At 49.1% G+C, this 17,253-nt stretch overlaps 7 protein-coding genes across 8 annotated transcripts; 3 read left to right on the top strand and 4 right to left on the bottom strand.

Moving 5' to 3' along the window:
• Positions 1-272: 272 nt before the first annotated feature.
• Positions 273-2,447, top strand: LOC6531926 (nucleosome assembly protein 1-like 1). Its single transcript, XM_002092676.3, has 6 exons — positions 273-416; positions 903-1,010; positions 1,094-1,562; positions 1,629-1,769; positions 1,833-2,021; positions 2,085-2,447. Exons 2-6 carry the CDS (start codon positions 925-927, stop codon positions 2,313-2,315), a joined length of 1,116 nt encoding a protein of 371 aa, XP_002092712.1. The 5' UTR covers positions 273-416; positions 903-924; the 3' UTR covers positions 2,316-2,447.
• Positions 2,313-3,973, bottom strand: LOC6531925. Its single transcript, XM_002092675.4, has 5 exons — positions 3,643-3,973; positions 3,368-3,574; positions 3,245-3,317; positions 3,008-3,183; positions 2,313-2,950 (listed from the first exon to the last, which is right to left on the bottom strand). Exons 1-5 carry the CDS (start codon positions 3,971-3,973, stop codon positions 2,520-2,522), a joined length of 1,218 nt encoding a protein of 405 aa, XP_002092711.3. The 3' UTR covers positions 2,313-2,519.
• On the bottom strand, positions 3,940-8,992 carry LOC6531924 (histone-lysine N-methyltransferase 2C). Its single transcript, XM_002092674.4, has 9 exons — positions 8,318-8,992; positions 8,141-8,263; positions 7,914-8,083; positions 7,666-7,856; positions 5,635-7,598; positions 5,429-5,573; positions 5,070-5,368; positions 4,702-5,010; positions 3,940-4,642 (listed from the first exon to the last, which is right to left on the bottom strand). Exons 1-9 carry the CDS (start codon positions 8,910-8,912, stop codon positions 3,993-3,995), a joined length of 4,446 nt encoding a protein of 1,481 aa, XP_002092710.1. The 5' UTR covers positions 8,913-8,992; the 3' UTR covers positions 3,940-3,992.
• Positions 8,993-9,400: 408 nt separating this feature from the next.
• On the top strand, positions 9,401-10,749 carry LOC6531923 (protein-L-histidine N-pros-methyltransferase). The gene is made up of 3 exons (XM_002092673.4): positions 9,401-9,616; positions 9,674-9,958; positions 10,010-10,749. The coding sequence occupies exons 1-3, from the start codon at positions 9,524-9,526 to the stop codon at positions 10,547-10,549; spliced, it is 918 nt and encodes a 305-aa protein (XP_002092709.1). The 5' UTR covers positions 9,401-9,523; the 3' UTR covers positions 10,550-10,749.
• Positions 10,654-12,562, bottom strand: LOC6531922. 2 transcript variants are annotated; one of them, XM_002092672.4, is made up of 3 exons: positions 12,452-12,562; positions 10,927-12,395; positions 10,654-10,866 (listed from the first exon to the last, which is right to left on the bottom strand). In XM_002092672.4, the coding sequence occupies exon 2, from the start codon at positions 12,372-12,374 to the stop codon at positions 10,944-10,946; it is 1,431 nt and encodes a 476-aa protein (XP_002092708.1). In that variant the 5' UTR covers positions 12,375-12,395; positions 12,452-12,562; the 3' UTR covers positions 10,654-10,866; positions 10,927-10,943. The 2 variants fall into 2 exon arrangements, with proteins under 2 accessions (XP_002092708.1, XP_015051607.1); XM_015196121.3 differs by having other exon boundaries at positions 10,654-12,395.
• A 233-nt stretch (positions 12,563-12,795) lies between these two features.
• LOC6531921 (regulator of nonsense transcripts 3B) lies at positions 12,796-14,566 on the top strand. Its single transcript, XM_002092671.4, has 3 exons — positions 12,796-12,956; positions 13,014-14,156; positions 14,213-14,566. Exons 1-3 carry the CDS (start codon positions 12,864-12,866, stop codon positions 14,453-14,455), a joined length of 1,479 nt encoding a protein of 492 aa, XP_002092707.1. The 5' UTR covers positions 12,796-12,863; the 3' UTR covers positions 14,456-14,566.
• LOC6531920 (DNA ligase 1) lies at positions 14,451-17,125 on the bottom strand. The gene is made up of 6 exons (XM_002092670.4): positions 17,020-17,125; positions 16,898-16,960; positions 16,552-16,842; positions 15,859-16,491; positions 15,178-15,803; positions 14,451-15,124 (listed from the first exon to the last, which is right to left on the bottom strand). Exons 1-6 carry the CDS (start codon positions 17,034-17,036, stop codon positions 14,511-14,513), a joined length of 2,244 nt encoding a protein of 747 aa, XP_002092706.1. The 5' UTR covers positions 17,037-17,125; the 3' UTR covers positions 14,451-14,510.
• Positions 17,126-17,253: the final 128 nt, after the last annotated feature.

Genomic DNA, 17,253 nt, shown 5'->3' with positions numbered 1-17,253 from the left:
AAGCAAAGTTTAATTTGCTGAAAATTGTCAAATTAAATAGCTAATTATGTATATTAAATTAATGAAACTAACCACTGATCTGGTCCAAAATAGAAATAAAGTTTTAATTGTTAGGGGCACTCTTGCCTTTGCTAAGCAAGTAAATGGATTTAAAGTGGAAGATTAAACAAACTAAATTTATATTATATAAATAAAATTTGTGATTGACCTATTTAAGTTATTAATTAAAAGTATAGATATTTAAAAATAATTGTTGTACTTTGAAGGTTTGCGTCTCTGCTAGGAAATGAATGTGACCGTAGCCCGTCATGAAATAGCACGTTTCGAAAGAAAATGGACTCCTCACCCACGAACCGAAGCGTTCCTTTTTGAACATTTTCGTGGCGGTGCTCATCGTGCGTCTGTTCCAACCGAAGGTAAGTGGCGAATTTCTGACTGATTGCCGGCAATTCGGAGGCCCAATTTACCGCCCAGGCACTGACTGTTGGTGTCCGTGGTCAAAGTGGTTGCTAGCCCCCGAATTCCGCCTACAAACGGGCTTCATTCCGTCCACCACGTGTTTTCCCAGACCGCGATGTATGGTAATTCGCTTGAATCGCACATGCACACACACACACTCGCACGCCTATTCGCCGAATGGCGTATTAGTTTTTACAACGCCCTTCTATGAGTGCGAATATGCTACATGTTCAGTAATATTCAGTTGTAAGCGTAAATATGTAGCTCCCTTGTAGCAAGTGCACCCAGTCTGGGATGGCAACGCAGTGGGAATTTTCTGTATAAGAATCTGCACATATGCATGTGCACATGTGTACATCAGTCTGTACATCACTTGCGAAAAAGTTGCAGAGTGCAACATTTCCAGTAGCAACCGAAACCGAAACTAATCGAGAATCTTGCAGTGAGATCAGCATTTATTGAACAATGGACGCCCCAGCCGAAGGAAACGTTGACCCCGAGTCCTGCAACGAAATCGAGGATGAGAAGTCCGGCTCGGACTGCCAGTCGATGTAAGTAGAGGGGTTTGGAGGGGTGGCGACATTTTGGCAAGCGCAGCGCAGCAGAAAAATGACGCACACAACTCACTTTTTAGGCCCGCCTACATGAACTCGGTCTTGCGGCGGCAGTACCTGCAGGAAATGGTCAAGACGCTGCCGGCTCCGGTGCAGAATCGGATTGTGTTCCTCAAAAACCTACAGCTGGAGCACCTGAAGATCGAGGCCGAGTTCTTTGAGGAGGTCTACAAGCTGGAGCAGAAGTACCAGGTGCAGTACCAGCCGCTGTTCGACAAGCGCAGGGAGATCATCGAGGGCAAGGTGGACCCCGCCGAGGAGAAGCCCAAGTGGAAGGAACCGGAGCCATCGACCGACAACGAGGCCGATGCCGAGCAGTTCCGCGAGGCTCTGAGCAGTTTGAAAAGTATTCCCAAGGATGCCAAGGGCATTCCCGGCTTCTGGCTGACCGTGTTCCGCAACACGGCCATTCTCTCTGAGATGGTACAGCCCCATGACGAGCCCGCTATCCGCAAGCTGATCGATATTTCCATCAAGTACGACGACGGGGTGAGTTCTTGGCCACATTCCAGCAGTCCTGTCCACCTAACCCGCTTTATTTTTATTTCATTGTAGCATTCGTACACCTTGGAGTTCCACTTCGACAAGAACGAGTACTTCTCCAACTCTGTTCTCACAAAACAGTACGTTCTGAAGTCCACCGTGGATCCCGAGGATCCGTTTGCATTCGAAGGCCCAGAGATTTACAAGTGCACGGTAAGCTAGCTGGACACTCCAACACCAAGGGATGACTAAACGAATGCACAAATCAAATTACAGGGGTGCACCATTAACTGGGAGAAGAAGATGAACCTTACTGTGAAGACCATCCGCAAGAAGCAGAAGCACAAGGAGCGCGGCGCAGTGCGCACCATCGTCAAGCAGGTCCCAACGGATTCCTTCTTCAATTTCTTCAGCCCTCCAGAGGTCCCGACCGACCAGGAGGAAATTGATGACGACTCCCAGCAGGTAAGCTCAGCCGAGATCAGGTTCCGCTGGGGCTCTTGCTGATCTGTGTTTTGTGCTTTGCAGATCCTGGCCACCGACTTCGAGATTGGTCACTTCTTGCGCGCCAGAATTATTCCAAAAGCAGTGCTTTACTACACTGGCGACATCGTCGATGATGAGGACGACGAGGATGAGGAGGAGTTTGACGAGAACGAGGAGGACGAGTACGACGACGACGATGCACCGCCAGCAAAGGGCCCCAAGGGGCCTGGCGGTAACAAGAAACAGTCGCCCAACGACTGCCCAAATCAGTAGGTTGATGTGGCCGGATTACCGATGTAATGTATATACATAATTCAAATTTGATTTGAAATATATTTTTGGTGAATAAAAACTTAACTACAAACGATATGAGCTGAACTCGAATAAACCTACATGATATTAGAACTCGGTTGACTTTGATTTAAACATAAATCTGCTGAGGTAGCTATTCTTGATTCCTGATCCGAACGAGATCTGCTAAGCACCACCTATAGCCAGCAGCTTTAGCTGTTTTTTGGACAAGTTGTAGGGGTAGTGCAAGCTGGTGGGTACAAAGATTTGCCCCGTTATCTGGCTGTCGAAGTTCTCCTCGTAGCCCACTGTGTAGCCATCTGGTATCCTGGCCGCCTTTTGCCACGTGAAGCATTCCGGCGGAGTGGAGTTCAGCGCGTAAAAGGGATAGTCGAACGTGTTGATGTATATGTCGACGCAGAGGCCATGGCTGCCCAGGTGAAGTTGGCTGGCCACCGAAGGCTGCTTGAGGCCGCAGCTGCCCAGCATTATGTTCCGGTGGCAGGAGTAGACGAAGGTGCCCTTGTCGCGGCTCGAGTGGAAGCACTGCACATGCTTGCCGGCCTTGGAGTGGTCAACTGCAATGGGATCGAACCCGGGTCCGGCCATGTCACACGCTACAATTTAGTACGTTAATTACTGGGTGTGGCTGAGATAACACTTGAGATACCGACTGTCTATGCTTTCGATTATGTGGTGTGGCCGTAAGGATCTGCCCACTGCCGAGGCCAGTTGTCCGCCGAAGCTGAAGCCAAACATGTAGCCTCTCTTTGGGTCGAATCCCTGCCTAAACAGCGTTAGGATAATGGAGGATATGGCTCCGGTGAGGACGTCAAAGTATGTGTACAGCCTTTAAGTGGCAGAGAATGAGAATCGGAGCTTGGGTGCATCATAAGGCTAGTATTACGCACCACATGTACGAGGAACTGGCCACCACACTGTAGTCTATGCATATCACGCATCCGCCGCGGTAATAACTGAGCCCTAAAATAAACTTTTCAACTTTGGCATCTACATATGCATAAAATGCTCACTTTCAATTAGTGACAGCGCCCACGCGTCCGAACAACTTTGAATCCAGCCATGCAGAACTATGGCGAACTTGTCCGAGGGCGAGCACCCTGACCCACTGAGATCGTAGGCATCGTCGTAGGCCGAAGTTTCCATGGTTTTGGTGTTGTTCTTGTAGAACACCACCTTCATGGTCTTCTGGGCATCGTACTTGATTCTCTGTTGATAGGCTACATAGAAAACATCGACATGACGCTGTTCCAGCAGAAACTTTCTCCAATCTCCACTAAATCCATACCCAAAGTGTCATTTTGTGACTTGGCTGCCTGCTTTTGCCTCAGAATCGCATATCTAAGATTCAGTTTCGAGTGCGTCCCATCAATTAAAAGAACGAAGCAAACAATTAGGATTGAGTGGAAAATACTGAACAACTGCATCGTTATCTGGAGTGTTAACTGAAAACGAAAGGTAACAACAGTACAAACTTCGTATAAAACCAGTTTTGTGTGCCGCAAAGATAACAATTCGATATGGTCGGCAATCGATGAAGAATTGGCTTTGGCGCCAAAAAAGAGGCTCCATTCAAAAGTGGTGCTTTCTATTAAATATTGCATTTTCTTTATTTCCATTAAAATGATTCCTCTTTTCCTATGTAGAGCACTTTTCATTGTCATCAAAATCTAGAGAGTTGAGAACATTCACATCCAGTTCTGGGTCCGCGTACTCCAGGATATTGAAGTCGTCGCCCATTTCGGAAGTGAGCGACTTGAGTAGGTCATCGTCGTCGCCCTCGCCGAGTCCTCCCAGAAGGTCACTGAATCCGACGTTCTCCAACTCCACGGCGGAGGAAGTGGCCTCCTGCGGCTCGTTCATCTTTACATCCTGCTCTAAGGCCCTGCCTTCAGATGGCTGAGATTTTCCACTTATGCTCAACATGGGATTGTTCTGCGTGATGGGAGTATTCTGCATCATACCCAGCCGCATTACATCGTTTCCCATGAACAAGTCCGAGTTGGCCCCCATGAGCATGGGCTCCGTGCTGTTCTTCTGCAGCAGGTTCCTGAGCTTCTTGTCCCCAATGGGTTCCGTGCCGTACACCGTGTTCAACTCTATCCGATTGTCTACGGTGGTCATTTTTAAGGTGCTGGCTGCTGTTGTGTGCACCTGAGTCCTCTGCATCGTAGTCTTAATAACTAGATTATCGTTAACGTTCGGCATCACATGATGCGGGTTGTGGTTGTTGGACGTCACCTGCGCCGGGCCACCAACATAGTTGGGCATGTCGTAGGCATTTCCATCTATACAAAATGCGCGTTATAGTAACTGTAACAAACAAGACTTGAGCTGCAGCACTTACTGTACGTGACAAACATGTTCGGCTGGTCTTCCTTCAGCTTAGGCGGTTGCTTCCACACTCTGCCCAATTCCTCCTGCTTCTGTGGTTTTGGTGGCATAGGTATTTTGTTTTGTTCTCGTCTCTGACGCAGTGCTGAGCGATTGTCCTTGGCCTTCTGCAAGAACGGCGCCTTCTTTTCGTTGCACAGCGAACGCCACCGCTTTAGAATCTGCTTGCAGCGGTCATTCCAAATCGGAAACAACTCCTTCAGGTTGGGATGCTCCGTATTGGCATACAGCACTGCCGAAATGGTGGCCATGAGTCCAAGATCTGCAAAACAAATAGGTTAAAAAGCATTTGAACCCAACGCAAAGAAAATGCATTCGTACCCTCATCCTTGCGCATTTTTTCCGCCGTCTTTTGAGTGCCAGCGTTTAGGGTTTCCGTCACGGGCTCCACAACCTTTTGCTCCTCCTCTGGTCTCTTTTCGGTTTGCAAAACAACCTGGCTCATTATAGTTTGCATATTCTGCTTATTGGCATTGGGAGGCGCCTGTTGTCGGAACTGCAGCTGTTGTGTGGGATTAACTGAAATATTTCCACCCAGATATAGCTGATTGTGAAACTTCTGATCCTGTGGCAACTGGTTCGGAACCATGAAACTGTCTACAAGCACCGCAGGTGAATCCCTTTGAGGAAAAACAAATTAATAAGCTAGGAATAGACTGGCATATAGACATGAGCCTTACCGCATTGGTTTTTCAATAACTTCAGCTGATGACACCGTATTAACAGAGTTAGCCATGTCCAGTTCCGGGACATTTGGCGAAGCCAAAGTATCCAAAGGATGCCTGTTAGCGAAGACAGTGTTCGAAATCTCCGTTTGCAAGGGATCTGTAAAAATTTAAACGATAAAACCTGGGAATAAAGTAGTCAGAGGTGCTAACACAATTACCAAAAACGTTGGAAACTGGTGTCGTTCCGTTCTTGTTCTGGATTCCCATTGGCATTTGCTCAATGAAAACTGTTTTGTTCTCAGTTTTCAACTCCGATTTGACTTTCTTCAGGGTCTTCGCTGGGCTCTTGCTCACCGCCAACGTGTCCTGGTTGGCAGAGCTCTTGTCCTCGGGCCGTGTGAAGTACACCTTCATGGAGGCATCGATTTCGTCAGAGGAATCTGACTCGGCCATGACAAGCTCTCCACCTTCCAACAGAGGTTTTCCGAAGAATGCCTCTTGCAAGTACACGGGATAGGCTTCAATCAGCTTGTTCTTTTGCTTCTTGCGTATGATTTTCTTCTTTTTGTCCATGGGCATAAGGGAATTTAATTGGTCAACAACGTTCGCCTCCTCGCTGTCCTTCTTGAGACCTCGGTTGCGCACGGAGAATCCACCAATGCCCAGCTTTTGCAGATTGCGCTGTCGCTTTTTGCGTAAAATGTGCACTCCCTCGTCGTTGGTGGAGATGGTGAAACCCTCGGGAATAGCGTTCTCCGTCCCATCCCAGACCATGCCGTCTTTGTACTTTTCCAGCGCCTCCTCGGCGCCGCCCTCCAATTGTCCATCCTTGCCATTGCCGATGGCTTGTCGCATTTTGCGCTTGCGTTTGATCTCCGTTGACAATGACTTGATCATGCCCAATCCGCTCTCGCTCAGGCACACGCCGTCAATCCAGTGGAGGGCTTCTGGGGCAGCATCGGGCATATCGCTGGATAAGGTGAGATGATTGCGCTCGGCGCCGCCTTTGGCATCGAAGGACGGACCGGAGTTGGCTGTGATGTGCACAAATGCTTTGCTGCCCTGGGAAGCTATGGCCAGCGAATCCTCGTTACCAAACTTGGAATCCGTCAGCGAGTTGGTGCTTCTCGTGGAGCAGCGGCACTTGAAGCACTTGTACACATTGTTGTCGTAGTGGTCAATGGTTAGCTGGGCATTGACGGTGTCGCAGTGGAAGTGCGCCCACAGTTCACAATGCTCGCACTGGATAATCATCTCGCCGTTGCTGTACGAGACTTTGCACACGGGGCATGAGGATTGGCTGGTGCAGGATGGACACTCGAGCATGTTGGATTCCCCAAACTCGTTCTTCTCGGTGGGGTTGCGACCGCACTTTTGACACAGCGTACAGAAGGAGCACTTCCAGTTGCCCGTGGGCACGGTTTCCAGCGGAGGATTCACACAGTAAATGTGGTACGAAATGTCGCACTCGTCGCACAGAAGAAGGCGCGCCTCGTCGTTCTTCTTGCCACATCCCTCGCACACGGTGCAGTCCAGGCATCGCCAACCCTTCTGCAGGATGCCTCGCGAAGGCTTTACGCCGGCGCAGTACGGATGATAGCATTGGCCGCACTGCGCGCAGGTGATCATCACCGAATCACTCTCAATGCCCAGAGAGCCGCACATAACGCAGATGTCTTGCGCTTGGATAAACTTGTCCCGCGCCGAGCAGAGCAGCAGCTTTTTGTCGCTAGTCAGATCAGTTTCTATGCTGCGACTCAGGCAGCGATCGCTCGAGATGTTGGGCAGTGCAAGCTGGCGCCCCTTGCCTCGGGTGCTGCGTTTCTTGTTGATCTGAGACATCACACCCATGCGGTGTAGAACGAACTTTCCGCTTCTACCGCGAACACTCGTAAGGCACACTTTTTTCTTGCCGGTGGGTAGCTTGTGGAGCTCATCGCTCGATGGATCCATTGTGGGTTTGCCCTCCAGCGGGTCAAGTTCGATTTCCTTGAGGCTCAGTTGCTCGGACGACGAATCCATGGCGGACAACACGATCGAGTCAATTGCCTGTTGAGATGACCCCGGGCCCGACGAATTACTCTTGCAATTCGGACACACGTAGTCGTAGTCTGGGTTCTGCTCCTTCTTCTTGTGGTAAGCCGTTAGATCCGCCTCTTCGTCACACGTACTGTGCACAAATCTGAAAGGAATCCATGGATAATGATCGAATAAGCATGGCTAATCAGGCAGAAGCGAGTGAAACGTACTTGTTGCACCAGCTGCACTTGACCATTTCCTTGTGCGATGCTGCTCTGTATGCTTTCTGGCAAATCGGGCAGGAAAACCCCTTGTTCCGCTGCTGATAACACGAATCGCAGATTGTATAGTGGCTATGCCAGCGGGAGGAACTGCCGCCGCCAGGAGTTCTTGATCCACAATCCGTGCAGACGCGACAGCGCTGGAAAGAGTCTAATAAGTACTGGATAACACTTTATTTCAGTCAATGCTGGCTTACATTGCACTTCCAGCCATATTTTGGAATGGCTGAGATGACTGGCCGCAAGCAGGAGGCGTGGTAGATCTTCTGGCACTGCTCACACTTAACGTACTTGGTGTCGTTCGAGTCTTGCTGCCTGCAAATCTGGCATTTGGTGCAACGCGCGCAGTTCCAACCGGAACGGGTATCTAAGGAAACACAAGGCATGTAACTAACCAAAATCGATGGTACTTGACAGTAATTACCTGGCAAATTGGCCAGACCAATGCAGGTCGAATGAAAGTGGTCTCCACAGGTACTACACATGATCAGCTTGGACAGATCCCCCAGCGAGGAGCAGGACAGACACTCCACATTATTGTCGCTGCCTGTAAGTCAAGCCATTAGTTTCTAGGAGACTTTACTGCCCAAGAATCACTTACATATCACAGGCACCTGGCTCAAGTGCTCCGTGCAGAAGACCGTAAAGCTCTCCAGGATCAGAAGGCAGCCAGCAGCGGCGGCACACGGCCAATGGTGCACCTGACGGCAGTTCATCTTGCAGTTGATGGAGGCCCCGTAGCGGCCGCAAAAGTTGCACTTCTGCTCCAGGAACTCCGCAAAGTGCGTGGCAAAATACGCGGCATCCGTATCGCTTATTTGACTTTTGCGCAGCGACCACATTATACACATGCGGTGCACGTAGACAAACCCCTCGTCCAGAAATTCGGCGGGATGAACCACCTCCGGCTGTCCAATCTTGTCCAGCTCGTAGTGGCACTCGCCCGAATTGGAAGCAGCCTGTTTGGGACCGTAGAGCAGCCTGGATCCGTCCTCCCTCAGCCGATCCGTCGGATATTTATCCTTGATCTCAGCGGGCGCGGGCGCCTTTAGTTGGAGAATCTCGCCCTGGCCCAAGGCACTCTTCTCGCCGAGATTGCATAAACAGCACAGCTTGCCCGGAAACTTCTCCGGGAAGTACGGCAGGTCGTCGGCCACCGCCTTCTCCTCCATGCTCACAACAACGTTCGTGCTCATCGCGGATTGATGCGTTTCATTAAAATAACAAAAAATAGCCGCCGCTTATTTTGTATACATTACTCGACAGCTAAATAAAATGTGAGCGTGCAACGCGCCCCAATGTTATCGTACAGGCGTCGAAACTGTCGGGAACGATGTAAGTTCGCAGAGAGGGTAATGCAAACAAGTTAATGTATACAGTAATAGGATACTCATTTAAAGGGTTTTCTTATACAATATATTTATATATTATATATTTAATAACATTCAAAGAGCTAAACAAATATTTATTTCTTCAGATATTTAAATGCTATTTATTTTAAGTAAGTACCAATTTATTAGAGCTCTTAATACTTGGGTATTAAAATACTGAATCATTTCATTCAATAGTTTAATGTTATATTTAAATAAGTTAGAACTTTTGTGGGTGCTGTCACGCCTACTTATCGATAGACTATTTCTAATCGTATGCAGCTGTTTAAACTGCAACTCTGCAAGACACCAGAATCCAGCCCTGGAAAATACCGTACTTCAGTTCTTCAAACGGGAAAATGATGGCACAATTCATCTAAAACACACAACCGTAGAAAATGTAAATAAAAGCACAATTATAAATTAACTTTGTGATCATGGCTGTTTATCGACCCCGCGGCACCCTGGCCAGGGTAATCCACGCCAAATTCCACAACGACAACTCTCTGGAGGACATAGACACCCGAAAGGTAACTTGCATTCCCGAATTAAGATACAAATTTTCCTACAATATGGATGCATTTCAGTGGTACTGCCTAAACCATGAGCTGCCGCCGAGATTCCAGGCGAAGTTCGTGCCGCTTGAGCCGGATGCCACTACGGTGAGCTGGCTGGAGCGCACCAAGGCGCTGTCGGCGAACATCTGGACCCACTTGTGGCACGCACTGGCGCGTTCAATCCTGCAGTTCTTCATGACCCAGACGGACATCAACGGATTCCTAAAGCGCGGCTCCATGTTCATACTGTCAGAGGAGCAGTTCCGCAAGCTGCTGGTAGCAGGCGGCTTTCAGCCTGCCAGCGGCCAAGAACCTGTAAACCAAAATGCTCTTGCACTCGACCACCACTCATCTTTCCTATCGTAGGTCACGTTACTGGACATCGGAGCCGGGGACGGTGAGATTTCGCTGCGAGTGGCCAACACCGTGTCCGAGCTGAGCGGGAGTGCCGGGCTGCGGGTCTTCGCCACCGAAGCCAGTTGGACCATGCGCGACCGGCTGAAGAAGCTGAACTTCAACGTAATCACCGAGATAGACGGACTGCAGAACCTGGAGTTGATTCTGTGCCTCAACGTTTTGGACCGGTGTTTCGATTCATTTAAGCTGCTGGAGGACATTCACCTCGCACTCGCTCCCAATGGTCGAGCCGTGGTGGCCTTAGTTCTTCCCTACATGCACTACGTTGAGACGAACACCTCGCATCTGCCGCTGCGCCCGCTCCTGGAGAACAACGGGCGGCAGGCGTCGTTCGAGGAGGAGGCAGCCAGGTTTATGGAGCTGCTGGAAAACTGTGGCTTCCGTGTGGAGTCGTGGACCAAGGCGCCGTACTTGTGCGAGGGAGATCTCCACCAGTCGTTCTATTGGTTAATCGATTTAATCGTTGTCATTTCCAAGAAGACATTCTAGATCAAAGCTTCCAGATCTTAAAACAAATCTATCTGAAGTAATTGTATCCTCGTTGAGTTAGGTGGCTGCATTGAGAAACTGAGCATTTATACTTATTACAAATGTAGGCTATAAACTAGTTAAACAATTTATTCTAAAAGAATTACCAAAAATGTAAATGGATAAACACGTTTAAATTAAAGTGCGAGTTCGAAACTGAATACTGTTCTCGTTATTGTTAACTTATTGTAGTTATTCTACGGCATTGGTTGGTTGGTACTTCATATAGTTCTATACATGTAGCAGTAATCAGGTAACTTGTTATATGTGACGAGCACCTGCTTAATATCATAGGTCAATATAGTCAAAGGTATTCTGTGAACTAAACTAAGCCTTACATAGTCTTTGGTAGTGATTAGTGATTTTTGTTGCTGGTGAACATAACCTGTAGGTAGTTATTGGCGTAGACAATCTTTTCGGTATCTTCGGGAGCAGGATTGTGCAGTGGCAATATTTCGCGATAGGGATTGTCCAATATATTGTAGGCTCGCTCGATGGCAATCTTGTTCTTCTTGGCGGACAGGTTGATAGCCGCACAGTCGGACATTGCCTGAGCCTTTGAGATCGAAGTATAGCAAATGGGGACACCAAAGGATCGAATAATACTCGACAAGCAGCCCGTCCATTCGAGTTCAACTGGAACTTTCTTTTGCACCAAGCTTGCAATTCTCTGGGTTACTACACCAGCGCCGAAGAAATCGGGTTGTAGGATAAGGAGCAAGGTGGGATCCACGTTAAAAATGCTGGAGTATTGTGAAAACGACAAAGGGTAAAAGTGCTTCACCACGGTTTGCTCAAAGTTCTTGTCGCTGAAGCTGATATCTACTGGTCCGATGTGCCCAAGGGTTCTTCCAATGAAGTGTATCTCCAAGTTACGAATGCTTGGGTACTGCAGAAACAGGAAACGCAAGTGCATGTCCTGAAAATAGCGCAAGGTTTCCTCAGTGGCGCCCGCCACGTAAACTATGACAGCTTTATCCGGATCTGGGACCCAGGAAATGTGCGACAAGGCCAGACACAGACTTGCGATGCCGCTGAAGGAGGAACAGGTCGCGAATAGCTGGTACGATTCCAGATCGGTCCAGGGTGTGTCGCTAACCCTCATGTTTGTGGCTTCGGTGAATGCTCTAATTAGATGCGACTCCTTAATAGGGCAGCTGCGGTGGAAGTCCCTGATATTCACTAGACAGTTCAATTGACGAAACGGAGTTGCAATCAGAGCCAGAGTCTGGCAATCCTGTGGGGTGTGATAGCCCCTGACTAGACGTTGGTGCGCCTCGGAGCAGAAGGCCACTCCTGCACAGCGTGCACAGTCCTCGAGAGCTTCAGTGCTGAAGCACACATCGCATACGGCCGGGTTGCCGATTAGTTGACTCTCCCGCTGATGCAGGGGTCGGCCCAACTTGACCAGCAGGACCATCATTAGCTGCGAAATAACGAGCTGAAGCTTCCTGCGGTTGGTGATCCTGCCGAGCAGCTTCAACGGGTGATCGATCTTCATGGACTTCTGCAGATCCCCCAGCACCTGGCAGAGTGGCTGGTGCTCTGGACGATCTGCCACAAGATGCGACACGCTGCAGTATCGCTGGATTTTGCATCCTCTGCAAATCACTTTGGGCCTTACGTGTGCTTTCTCCAGAAGCGTCTGAAGGAAGATTAGGTTCCTTTCCAAGTCATCCGAGTCCTTCGTGAAACCTTGTATTACTTCCGTCCAAATCCTTCCCTCATTCGAGACGCAGACGATGCACTTGAGGAAGGATCCCACTGGTGGATCTACAGGCACCATCGTTTTGTAATGCTCAGATTCCTGAAAGCGATGCGAGTCAGTTGTGTCGAGCTCTAGAATATCTTTTTACGCATTACCTTGCCTGATTTTCTTGTATTTATCCGATTCTGGCATTAAAGGTGCATAAATATATCGAATCTGTTTAAAAGTTGGGCAGGTAGCAGTGTGCCGGTCAAAAAAAGCGCTCTTCCAAAGTGGTTCGCAAAGAACTAGTTCCAGTTCTAGTTATTCGGTCTAATTGCAAATGCTCAAAATGGCACAGCTTTTGCAGATTTTACATTTCCCAATGTTCAACGAACTAAATATGCACTTAAATCTTTGATATACTCTATTTTTATACTGGGTATAAAGGTTAATGGCATCATTCATGAGCTTGAGAATTTTTACTAGTTCGAGTCGAAAGTGTCATCTCTATCGGTTCCACATCATGTTTGCATTTGTTGGCTTTTCGGGTTTGTTTTGATTTTTGTGGATAAATAGAAATAAAAAATGGCTGAAGCTCTGGCCGAGGAAAAGCCTAAGGAAAAGCAGAGGGGAAACCGGCGCAAGGACAAGAAGGACAAGACCAGCCAGATCGTCAAGGTAATGTCCAAAATGCATAGATCCCACGAGCCGCCCAAGCTAATGCACCCTTTTCAGATTGTGATGCGGCATTTGCCGCCGACCATGACGGAGGCGGACTTCCTGGATCAGGTGGGTCCTCTGCCGGAGAACGACTCCTACTACTACTGCAAGGCGGACTGGTCACTGGGCCACGAGGCCACCTGTCGCGCCTACATCGACATGTCCTCCAAGGACATAACCGAGGTGTTGCAGTTCCGCGACCGCTTCGACGGCTACGTCTTCGTGGACAACAAGGGTGTCGAGTACATGGCCATCGTGGAGTATGCTCCCTTTCAGTGCTTTCTTAAGAACAAGGCCAGAAACGACGACAGCAAGGTGAACACCATAGAGAGCGAGCCCCACTACCAGGAGTTCATCAAGCGGCTGGCCGAAGAGCGTGAGGAGGCGAGCCGCATGGGCGACGTCAAGATCGACTTCAACTTCGACCGGCGAACAGACGAGAAGGTCAAGTCTACACCCCTCCTGCAGTACCTGGCCAACAAGAAGGAGAAGCGCCGGGAGGAGGCCCGCAAACGGAACGAAGAGAAGCGGAAGCAGCGCGAGGAGCAGAAGCAGTTGCGACTCGCAGAGCAATCGGACGCCAACAAGCTGAAGGAGGCCGAAGGCGTTGGAGCAGACACCAAGAAGCCAGCCGGCAATAACGTCAAAAAGGATGGCAAAGATCCGCAGTCGTCTGGATCCCAAGCCAATGATGCCAAGACCTCGCGCTCCAAACGACGAACTGAGCGCGATCAGAGGCGCCGGGAGGAGCACGAACAGCGTAAGCTTGCCAAGCGGGATAAGAAAAAGGATGATGGCCAGGGCAAGCAGGACAGGCAGGACAAGCAGGACAAAGGCAAGCCATCCAGCGGCAAGCAGAACAAGAATTCGAAGTCCATGGACATTGTTATCTTGAAGAAAGAGAACAAGCCAGAGCCCAGCGACACTTCGGACTTGCCATCTACTTCCAAGGCGGCGGAGGCCGCCAGAGAAAAGGCTGGGACTGAAAACACCGAGATTCCAGAAGCTCCCAAGGCATTTACACAGGCTGCCAGAGGTCACAAGGAAAAGGCATCCAGCGTAGAAACACAGCCAGCAGTGTCCTCCCACGAAACTGCAGAGGAAGCCATCAAGGCTGCACAATTTCGAGCTTCAGAGGAGCGGCGCATTCGCAATAAAGTTGGTTTTACAAAATCTCTATTTCCACATTTTACTAACCCATTCGATTTTTACAGGATCGACCCTCGATTGCCATTTACCAGCCCAAAGCCCGCATTCGTGCATCAGATGAGCTGCCTCACAGTGCAGGCGGCAAGGATGGTTCGGATGGAGAGGCTTCCGTGGTGGAGGAGAAGACTTCCAAAAAGAACAAACGCTCCAACCGACGCAACAAATCAAAGCCCAAGGAGGTCAAGGAGTGTGAGCTCGAGACTCGACGCTTGTCCAAATCCTCCGAGAGCGGCAACAGTGTCAAATAGCGATAACAGACTTTATTGTTAAATAAATCGTGTACACGTGGATATAGGAGACTGGTCAGTAGAACTCGTCCTCCATCTCCATCTGTGTGCTCGACTTTTGATTATTTTTAACCTGATCCTGTGACTGGTACATGTGGGCCACCTGATTGGCGTCCGTTGCATTTTCGCTGTTCTTGTCGTCGCGTATCCGAATGAACCGAGGGAATCTCAAGGAAATGCCGCGCTCTCCATCCACAATGCCTATGGCTGCTCGGTGGATCGGGCTGAGCGATAGATCCGCACATTTTACTTCCCACACCTGGACCGGTTCAAACCAGTGATCGGGCTCCAGGCTGGGGTCGTATCTGTAGTAGGATTTGGCGGTGCTGGTCACATGCTTGCCCAAGAACTCGGAGTGCGTTTGCAGATCCTCATCGGTGAAGCCTGTTCCAATTTTGCATATGCTCTGATACTCCTCGTTCTCAGTGTCATAGCAAGCAAGCAGGAAACCTCCATAGGTTCCAGTTCGCCGGCCCTTGCCTTTGTAGCCACCAATGACCACTAGATCCAGTGAGTCGCCCACATTGGATAGGTAGTCCTTCTTCAATTTGAGCCAATTCCGGGATCGCTTGGCAATCTCATAGGTAGCCTCCTCATCCAAAGTCTTCACCATGAGGCCCTCGCAATTTCCTATTGAAATAAAGCTTTAGTAAACAATTTTTAGGTAGATGGGCAGGGCAAACCTTTGATAGATTCCTCTAGGAACTGCTGCACTTCGTCTATGTCATTGGTGTCCAGAGCAGTGGCGAACTTCCACTCGCCCTCGACCTCTTGGAAATGCTCTAACAGGAGCTTGCGACGCTCTGACAGGTTTTTGGTCACCAGAGCGGTGCCATTTATGTACAGGAGATCGAATATGTAGACACAGACTTGAACCTTGATTTCTTCGATATCAACGTTTTTACGTTTGCGCGTGCTGAGAACCTGGAAGGGCAGAATCTGCTTTCGCTCGACATCCCAGGCCACAATTTCGCTGTCTATGATGTAGGACTTTATGTCGCCCTTGAGCAGGCCAGCGCTCCTGGCAATCAGATCCGGATACTTTGCCGTGTTGTTCTCGGAGTTGCGCGAGAATATGCTGATCTCCCCCTTTTCGTTGCGGTGGATTTGGGCCCGCTCTCCATCGTACTTCCACTCGCAGGTGATTTGCATGCCGCCGAATCTCTCAAATACCTCATGGACCCCCTTGGTGGGCTGGGCGAGCATGGGCCTCAGCGGCATGCCGGGGTGCATGGGGCAGCGTTCCTGCAGCTCCTTGATATCGTACTTCAGAATGGCCGGAATAATGATGTCGTAGTTGGGACATTGGCTGCAAGACTTGGTTAGCATCTGAATTATTAGCTAAATCTTCAGTTAGTTCTTACCAGTATGCAGTTTTTAGCAGCAAAGTGGTCTCCGCTATTTCATCCTTATAGACTTCTGGCACCTTGCTAGCCTTGCAGTCATCGATGTGGTTCTTCTTGACCAGCCCAACGGCCAGAGCTGTAAGCAGACTCTGCTCGGCAATGCCAATTCTTAGCTTGCCAATCAAAGATCGAATGAAGAAGCGAGCCTCCGACGATCGACAAGCCACAAACATATTGTACACTTGGTCCATCTTCGACTGGCCGGATATCTTAGCTATTTCCCGCAGCTTTCGGAACACATCTCTCACATTCAAGGGCGCTGGTTGGAACATCATGCGCTGCGAAACGCGTGACTGCTCGGCCACAATGCCCAGATCCCCGATTAGGTGCGTTTGCGATTTAATGTGAGCCAAGTTACGCCCCGTGGCCTTGCAAATGGCCTTCATCAAGGTGGTCTCGGCCACGCCCAGCTCCAGTCCCTCGTAGGCGGGCGCCAGTTGGTTGATGCTGAGGTACACGCTGGGCACCAGATCATCCGGGCTAACCAGCATCACCGAACAGAAAAAGTTGCTCAGCGTGTCGATCATCTTAAGCCGGCCTTTGGTCTCCTCGATTACTTGAAATGTGCGGGCCAGTGCCAAGTAGGGAGTGCTGGAAAGGATGTCCTTTGAAATGATTCACGTTGGAGGCAGAAAATCCTGCATTACTTACACCTTTTTGTCCTTCCAATAGGCATTTTTGAGCGGATGATAGGAATCGGCAGATGGATCGTAGTTTTCCATATCCTCCTTAGTGGCGGAGGTGGAGTTCAGACCTATGGTTGTGACCTTCTTGTCCGTGGTTTTGTCCTCGACATCCTTTGGCTCCGTCTTAACATTCTTCACTGGACTTGTCTTCTCCTCGGAATCTACAGACATAGGTTCTACCTTGGCCTTAGTTTCCGGGGAGGCACTCTCGCTCTTGATGAGAGGTTCATCTGGAAGTTCAGTCTTCGCATCAATCCTATAATTTGTCGAGGAATTTAGTAATGAAACACAAAAACAGCGGAACAGTTTACTTTGGAACTTTCTTGGGTGGCGAGGCGCTGTCGTTGGCATCGGATTGCTTCTTGAAGAAGGAGCTGAAATGAGATATTGTTAGATTGACAATAGCTTAGCTTTAGGATATAAGTGAATTTACGTTATAGACTTTTGCATTTTGATGGAAAAGCTGTGTTCAAATAAATATAAATTGCAATGCAATGGATTCCCGCCAGTTTCTAGAGGCGGCCTAAAATATCGATATATCGAAATGGGAATACCGTTTTTACGCTACATAATTGAGAAGTTATACCACAGCAAATATACATTAATTCATAATGAACAATGTGCTGGTAATTGATGGAACCCAGCTTTATGCATTTAGATTGACATT

This window comes from Drosophila yakuba, chromosome 2R (genome assembly GCF_016746365.2).
Source record: "Drosophila yakuba strain Tai18E2 chromosome 2R, Prin_Dyak_Tai18E2_2.1, whole genome shotgun sequence".
NCBI lineage: Eukaryota > Metazoa > Arthropoda > Insecta > Diptera > Drosophilidae > Drosophila > Drosophila yakuba.
This window is presented reverse-complemented; position numbering and strand designations above follow the sequence as displayed.